This window comes from Cyprinodon variegatus, unplaced genomic scaffold, assembly GCF_000732505.1.
Source record: "Cyprinodon variegatus isolate N-32 unplaced genomic scaffold, C_variegatus-1.0 Scaffold1233, whole genome shotgun sequence".
In the NCBI taxonomy this organism is placed as follows: domain Eukaryota; kingdom Metazoa; phylum Chordata; class Actinopteri; order Cyprinodontiformes; family Cyprinodontidae; genus Cyprinodon; species Cyprinodon variegatus.
Window position 1 is genome coordinate 185,027 of NW_015151686.1, and position 8,739 is coordinate 193,765.

The 8,739-nt window shown below is 43.3% G+C and overlaps 1 protein-coding gene across 1 annotated transcript in view; it reads right to left on the reverse strand.

Annotated features, from left to right (window-relative positions):
* Window positions 1-618: 618 nt before the first annotated feature.
* LOC107102316 overlaps window positions 619-8,739 on the reverse strand; it is a gene marked incomplete at its 5' end in the record, with an annotated part of 19,455 nt that continues 11,334 nt past the window's right edge. The window contains 6 exons of the mRNA XM_015401569.1: window positions 619-1,282; window positions 2,349-2,681; window positions 3,388-3,711; window positions 4,595-4,927; window positions 5,305-5,409; window positions 5,488-5,817. Coding sequence (XP_015257055.1) covers window positions 1,182-1,282; window positions 2,349-2,681; window positions 3,388-3,711; window positions 4,595-4,927; window positions 5,305-5,409; window positions 5,488-5,817 — 1,526 coding nt within the window. The remainder of the gene's footprint in view (window positions 1,283-2,348; window positions 2,682-3,387; window positions 3,712-4,594; window positions 4,928-5,304; window positions 5,410-5,487; window positions 5,818-8,739) is intronic.

The window sequence follows — 8,739 nt, forward strand, 5'->3', positions numbered from 1 at the left end:
ATTGGTAGGACTAAAAAAACTGAGTTGATAGAACTCAACTTGCAGATAACACTACAAAATCTGAGTCTGTAGACCTCAAAATCTATATGTCAAACTCATAAAACAAAGTTGATAGAACTCAGAACTTGTTGGCAGAACTCAAAAATCTTTGTAAAATCAACCACAGTGAATTTAAGTAAGGAAAACTCAAAAAACCAAATGCATCACATTGCCTAGATAATTTAAGTTCTGTCAACCTCTATTTTTTTTCAGTGGGCGTTCTGGTTCCTCATAGTTTCAAAGCTGCTGATCCGGTTTCTGAGTCAGTCTTCAGTTTAGTTCCAGCCTCTGATCAGTCCCTCCTGGTTCCTTCACCTTTGGTTCTTTTATCTCCAGGTTCTTTATGTATTATTACATGTTTGTGGTTCAGACACTGAAGGAACGATAATGAAAACGACTCACCTGATAATGTTTCTGTACTTCTACCAACAAAGATTAACCCAAAATGTTTCAGGCGTTTATTGATGCTTATTGTTAATATGATAGAGTCATAATCAAAGCAGAAAACCAAATGTTTTGACCCATTTTCTCACAGAGAACCAAACCATCTTCTGCATCATCAAATCTATGACTGATAGATTTCTTTCAACTAGTTCCAGATATTTTATGGCTGCCAAAAGTATTCCCACCCCTTTAACTTTTCCACATTCATTCTCGTTTTTATCTACATGGTGTTTTTTATTTATTTATTGGACAGACACAGCCGGTGAAGTATAGGATAGAGATTTTACTGTGTTTTATATAAACGTTTAAATCCATAGACGCTTTAAGCAGATCTTCAGCTGCAGATGGTTCCACGTGAAAACAACTGACAGCAAACGGCTGAAGCCGATCAACCGTCTGCTGTTTAATGCTTTAATAATGCCGCCTTGGTTTGCTCTTTATTTCAGAGTCAAACTGAAGGCAGAAAGGACCAATCAGAGGCACTAATGTAATGACATCATTGCTTATCATGTGGCCTGAACTGATAAATACTGACAGTAAGATGTTAAACATGGACTGGTTTCTCCTCTTGAAACAATCATCTCTGGTTCCTGGTTACCGTGTGACATCACTCTGACATCACTGATGGCTCATTAGCTCTGAACGCTCCACTCTGTCTCTCCCATCGTTCTGATTGCTTATCTTGATCTATATTCAGATCATTTCAGAAAACCCGATCCGTCAAACATTAGTGGAGTCAGATCAATGGAGCAACTTCGGCCCCTGATGTCTTCAGGTTCCTCCTGAAGCTGGACTCTTCCTGCAGAGAAGATGGAGAACAATCAGACAAACAGTCAAAAGCAGGCGGGAAAAAAGCTGTTCAGTCAAAATCAGATGCATGAAAAGCAGTTTGCTAGCAACAGTTAGCAATTACAGCCACTGGATGACCTCCATTGTTGTTTCTGTTTGCTACACATAGCAGACATTTTCAGAGTTTTTAGTCTTTTTTGAATGAGAACAGCTGTGCAGGTGGAACTGCCTCCATCCGACCCTGTTAGCATAATTAGCCATGCTTACTTGAAGGCAAGCTGTTTATTAGCTGAAACCCATTTTAAAAGGCTGTACTGTAGCCAAACAAAGCCCCCTGTAGGTACCAGACCTGCTGGGGCCCTGCCAGGGCTAACGTTAGCCTGTCTGCAGCAGCCAGGGCAAACGTTAGTCCGTCTGCAGCAGCTAGGGCTAACGTTAGTCTGTCTGCAGCGGCCAGAGCTAACGTTAGTCTGTCTGCAGTGGCCAGGGCTAATGTTAGCCCGTCTCCAGCCGAAGTAACGTTGAAGTTAGCTTCTAAACCTTAGACCATGGAACAGGATAGAAGATTGAATAACAACACAGATGATTTATTTTGTTTTCTTTTGACCAGTAAAGATTTTCAGTTAATGTGCTCATTTGGTGTCAGCGTTTCATTAAAGACAAGCATCAACCTCCTGAAGACCTGCTATTCAATGCTCTCCTTCCTGGGTTCATTCTTTTATTATTAATGTAGAATGAACAAATGGAACCAGGTGTGAAAGCTGCTCTACCTTTTCTGACATAATTTTCACTTTCACTCTTTTCCAGATTTTCTGTATCTCTGACTGTGGTGAAAGCTTTAAGGGTGAAAACAATCTAAAGCCTTTTGGTTTGTAGAACTCACAGAAATCTATGACATATGTCATTCAGTGCTGAAAAGATTCATTTTGATTGACACAAACAGCAGACACTTGGTCATGACATTTGCAGTTTGCCAACTGCCACATACCAACCATGAACTAATTCTGCTTAACCACAAAGTTTTCTATTAAACCATCAACTCTTCTAGACGAATAGACTCTACTCTGCAAACAAACCTTTGACTTTGAGCAGGACTGTTGTCCACCCCAGCAGTTTCCCATTCCTCCAGACTCCACATCTGTAACTCTCATCTCCTCCATCTAGGGGCCTCTTCAGAGTCAGACTGATGTCTCCAGTTCTTAGCAGGTCGTTATTCATCTCGGTTTGAGTTCTGTAGATCTGGGATTGTTCGTAGGGTTGATCAAAACCGCTTCGATAACAATGAATCTTCAGCTTTGGGGCAGGTTCATAGCGCCACCACTCAACTTTGGCATTGATAAGAAGTTCTGGAGACACTTTGAATGGCAGCAGGACAGACTCCGCCCCTTTCTCCACCTCCAGCCGACAGTCTGCAAATCAACAAAGAGGAAGCAGATCTTCATCATTTAACTGGTAACTATTGTCTGCAACTTCTCTTTAATTAATTCTATTGAGGTTCAACATTATTGATTATCTGGATTCATCCTGCAACCCTCACCCTTGTATGAAGTGAATTTGGAGAACTGCCTGTTTATAATTGAAGTCTAAAAAGTAGAAACTATATGAAATAATGAGTTCATTAATTTATTATTTTATTGATTTCTTCTTATCAAATATCTGGTTTCCACATTTGGAGACAAATGGCAGATTCTACAAGGAAGACACTGTAAAAGACAAAGATCACAAAGAAGGGACTTTGCTGGACAGTGACTCCATTCTAGTCCAGTAATGCTTTATGATTCACCAGAACCAGGTGGACGGTGCCTATGGGACGGGTGATGCCAGGGTTTACCCGCCCCCAATCCCCTGTGGACATCGGTGAATCTGCTGCTTGTCTGGCTTGTTATTGAATACAACATTAGATTGTACTATGCAGGCCGCGACAGGCAGGCTGACTAATAGAGATTCTTTGAATTCCTTGACTTTGCCTTAAGATCATAGTTGTCAGGCTCCCTAGATAATGAAATGTTCAGCTTTGACATTTAGCATAATTTACTTTACAGGAAACTTTTTTTAAGTAATATCTAGAACCTAAAACCTTTATAGGATAGACACTAACAGATGTGAACCACTGACCTCTGACATGAAGCTGAACCTGCTTCTTCATCAGAACGTCCCCCCCACTGCTGTAGATGGTGCAGGTGTAGACGTCACTTTCTTTATATGTGAGACGCTTCAGGGTCAGACTGAGGTCTCCAGTTTTTAAAAGGTCTTTGTTCATCTCTGTTCTGTTTCTGTAAAAGTTGTCCTGGTGTTCGAGAACGTCTGAACCATCCTGCAACATGTGGACCAGCCTGTTATTACTGTCCCTCCACTGAACTGTAGAAGCCAGCAGCTGGACTGTGGTTTCACAGGGTAGACGGACAGCATCTGTCCCTGAATCCACCTTCACCTGTTGGACTGAGAGGACAACAAAGACAAAAAAGACACTTGAAATCACCTGAAATGTTGGAAGAATGTTATGTTTTGAGTTGTAGGTGGGATTCTGTAATGCCAGTTGTCTGTTTGCTCCATTAATATCAAGGTATATATACACTTTAAGTTCAGTCATTTTAGATGTCCTTATGTTTTTAACGTTTTACCTCATAGTATTTTAATCAGACTGCAGATTTACCGCTGTCTTGTAGTTGGGTTTGTTGTAATAGCACTGCCACAAATCTGGATTTTGGCCAAGCATGCAAACATGAACTAGCTACTATGAATGGATTGGTTGAAATTCAGAAACTTGTAGTGTCTGATATGAACATTGTCTGGTTGTACAATACAGCCTTGTTGTGTGACATATAAGCAGTAGCATCAGTATCATGGCAAACCCGTTACCCCTGAACCACCATTATACCAGTGGAAATTCTGCCAGTTGTGGTAGGGTTACCACTGGGCACCAATGTATAACAAAGATAAGTGATTTGAAGGTCCTGGGCACGGTCGTGTTCAACACCTTGGTCAATGAGGGGGGTGGGTGTGGGGTGTGATAGAGAAAATGTAAGATTTAAAGAGGTGGTTTGTTGTGTCTCAATCTTAAATATTTATTTTTTGTGGTTAATGAAATCAAGGAAAGGGAGATCTGGAATGCAAACTGAACAAAACGGTTCCAATTCTTGTAATTGGGAGTATTTGAGGTCATTATTGGCCCGCAGGTGAAACTGAATCTGGCTCATGCCTTGTTTTTAACTTTTTTTTTTAATGACTATGACCTGGATGGCTTTCAATCTTCACCAGCACCTTTCTATGAAGCCTCTGGACACTATGAATCACAACTAATCATCGGATTGTGTCCACTGACCTTTGACCTGGAGCTGAACCTGTTTCTTCACCAGAACTCGTCTCTTCCTGCTGTAGACGGTGCAGGTGTAGGTGTCTGAGTCTGCACGTGTTGGGTGTTTCAGAGTCAGACTGAGGTCCCCGGTCCTCAGCAGGTCTTCATGCACTGTAACTCTATCTCTGTAGAACTGGATCTGCCTCTCCGGCTTATTACAGCGGTTCTGATGGAGGTAGACCGTATTGCCGTGATTGTCTGTCCACTCAACCGTAGCGTCCTCTGGGAGGGAAACAACGGTCCTGCAAGGCAACAGGACAGACTTCACCCCAGAGTCCTCCAGAAGCCTTATTTTGTAACCTGGGAGAAGAAAAAGGAGAAGAAAATATCACCACGACATAGAACTGGCTCCTCTCATTGAAGAGGAGCGGTGGCTCTACTCTGAGTCCTCCCGGATGACTGAACTCCTCAGGCTGCTTGTATCCAAGATCTCATTTTTTAGGTCATGACCCAAAGCTAATGACCATAGATGAGGTTAGGAAAGTAGAACTACCGGTAAATCAAGAGCATTGATTTTGGCTAAGCTCTCTCTTTACCACAACGGACTGGCAGGTTGCCTGCTTTACAGCAGGTGTCGCACCAATCCGCCTGTCAATCTCCCGCTCAATCTTCCCCTCATTCGTGAACAAGACCCCAAGGTAAACTTAAACTCCTCCTTTAGGGACTCACAGACTCACCTTTCTTAAAATTGTGACGAAAATGACAGAGCAAGCCTGCAAAGATCGCCAGAACCAGGAGGACCAGGAGAACCAAGAGAACTTTGGCCCACAATGGAAATATTTCTGTGGAGAACAATGAAGATCATTTTCATCAACAACGTCTCACCTCTTAAAGCAAGAGCTGCTTGGTTAGTTCCTGACCTTTGACCTGTAGGTCAACACTCCTCAGTGTCAGTCCATCTCTGCTGCAGGTGTAGTTTCCAGAGTCGGACACCTGCAGACGGGTCAGATTCAGCCCCAGGTCTCCAGTGTCCAGGGCATCGCTCCTCATGGAGGTTCTGTTTGTGTAAAGCTGGTTCTGCTCGGTCAGGTCATCTCCTTCTGGTCCACGCTGGTGAACGGTGGAAGGACTGAGGTCGGACCGGCTCCACACCACTGTGGCGTTCTTTAGATCCACAGAGGGAGACTTACAGGGCAGAAGAACAAACGGGTCCCCTTCAAACACCTCTAGAGCTCGGACCTCCAGGGACACTGTTAGAACAGAGACAACCGCCATAGTAACATGGTGTGTTTAAAGCCGGGCGTATACTATGCGATTTTCAGGGCGACTTTCCAGTCGTGCGAGAATTTTTAGATCTGGCCGACTTTCATCGTGATCGTAATGGTGTAGTCTACAGGGGGTAAGGGGGGGCGTTCTTTTAGGATACCATCATGACAGTCTCTATAAAGTGCCTTGAGATGACATCTGTTGTGAAATGGAGCTATAGAAATAAACCAAATAGAATTTAATTAATTGAAAACTCCCTAGCAAAGCTCTATAATTTGATTTCATTCGATTGGGGTAGCTGAGACACTTTTATTAAAGGTATAGTGGAGGATTTTCACGATTTTTTTAAAAAGACCCGCCCTTCCACTTTAAAAAAAAATGCACATGCACAACCCTGTACCCGCTCCCGAAAAGGAAAAGCCTATTAAAGATGGCGATGAGGACTGAGGTGATGATGGGAAGGAATCAACTCTAAAGATTTTCGAGAGCTGAAACCTGAGACGGCAACCTTTCGTGGATTTACTTGAGAAAATCGGTTTAACTTAGTTGTTCTTCTTTTTCTGTTTTGTGTTGGTTGGCAAGCAAATTCCGGAGGGGCATTACCGCCACCTACTGGAAAGGAGATGTGCAGCCAGACGGAGATGACGCGTTCTGCTCATGCTCTCTTGTTATCAGAGAACCGAGCCAGGAAAAAACCGAGCCGAGCCCACCTCTGGAACTGGTCTGCAGTTAGCTCGGTTTGGTTGTGTCTATCTCGGTTCAGTTCAGTTTGCTTTCCATTTACACACCATAAGTTATCTCAGTTACTGAGCTTGGACCGGTCTCGGACCGGTTTTTCAAGGGTAGTGTAAATGGGGTAAAAGAAAGTAGAACACATCGGCCCGGTTCTGAAGTTCTTCTTCTGGCTCCCTGTAGCTCAGACCTTAAAACCCGTCTGTTAGTCTAGAAATCCCTGAATAGCTGAGCTCCAGAATACATCTCAGACTGCTTAGCAGGGGGTCGACAGCCAGACCTCTCAGCTCTGGATCAGATCTACTGGCAAAGAGCTGAAAGCCTGAGTTGCTCTAAATCCGGATTAAAACATGTTTGTATATAGTTACCTTTTACTAACTTAACTAACTGGCATTCAATCCAACTTTACTTCCATATGTCTAAATATTTAATTTTGTCATTTTAATATCTTAATATAATGACAGCCTTTTATTCTATGTCACTTTGCTGCTGCAATGTGATTTAATATTTCTCATGTGCAGCTTTGAATGGAGCTGCCAGTGAAATGTACCACGGTATATAAATTAACTTCCATTCAGGGCTTTGATCTAAATCTTACAAACTACCTTCCATGAAGGACTGGAGTTGGATTCCATTGATTTGCGTTTATTTTTTAGTTTTAAAGTTTACTCTGTGATTTTATGAGTGTGATAAGAGCAAAGCAGGAGGAAATATGACAGAGGAGCAGGGAGGGGCCAGACTGGCGGGTCCAAAGGCCGGATCAGACGACCGACTCGTTAAGGACAGATCCCAGAACAACAAACTTTACAAAAAAGATAAATAAGATTATTTATTTTCTACTTGAAACATTAAATCAACTCAAAGGAAAAACTGTTAAAATATCTGATGGAGAGAAAATGATCCGCTGATGAAGTGTGGTCAGAACTTGGAGATGATGATGATGATGAGAGAGGAAGCTGATCTTACCGTGCAGCAGGATCCCAAACACCACCAACATCTTCATCATCTTCCTGTCAGAGAGCAACCAGGAGCAACTAGGAGAACCTTTCAGAGCCCTGGAGGACATCAGCTCCCAGCAGCTGATCATCTGACGTCTGACTGTCCTCCAGGAAGCAGCAGGTCTGAGGTGGAGGGAAGGAGGAGCTCAGGGGATCTGGACAGAGATCCTCTCTCCGTTCACTCTAAGCAGCCTGGGCGTAACGGACCTGGGAGCAGAACTTCTACTGGCAGCACCAGAACCTCTGGGCTCAGACCCGGATCAGCTGCTGCAGAGCAGAACCTGGGCGGGAACCTGTGAGTGTTTTACCTTCTCGGGTTTAACAGACGTCTAAATGAGGAATGGAGCTGGTCTCCATAGAGATCTCATGCTGTTCTTGAACTGGAAACAGGAAAGACTTTCCCAGCGACGGACGGATGGAGAAGCAACTTCTCCCTTTAACAACGTCACAGCAGGGACGATTTATCTGATAATCAGATTTAAAGGAAGTCCTATAAACTAAAGAACTGGCTGTATCTGTTCCACAAGCTGCTCCTCCATCATGCATTTTATAGCCATCTGCACTGCTCATATTTTCCTGCTGCACCCCCATATCCCTCAGCATCACCAGCCTCTCCCGAGCTTAAGAAGCTGATTAAATCACCACAGACTAGAGGTGCTGGAAGAACCATCAGTGTTTGCATGCATCTCAACAGCACAAGGCTAAGCTAACTGCTAACTGCTCCGTTACTGAGGTCACCACATGCTGATGGTGGTTGTCTACCATCTGCTAAACGTTGGATATTTGCCATCAATCTCAGCCTGTTTGAATCCAAACACACAGAAACATCCATTTTGTTTGGTTGGATGATTTTATTGCAAAAGTACATGAAGTCAAATCCTGTCTGGTTCTTTATCAGCCTGGGCTGCCTGGGGAGCAGGAAGAGCTTTCTGGTTTGTAGAGAACATCACTGGATCTAAGCAGGAGGGGATTTACCATCAGGCAATACCAGGCAGCTGCCTAGGGCCCCAAGTTCCTGGGGGCCCCATAAAACTATGTTTACATGTATGGTTAATGCAGCTATTCCTTATTTATTCACATTAATTATGTTTTTTGATAAAAATCCTTTGGCTAAAATGTCATCAGAACGCTGATAATATTAAGTGTGTCTCAGCCCCCCCCTTCAGTGTCCACCAT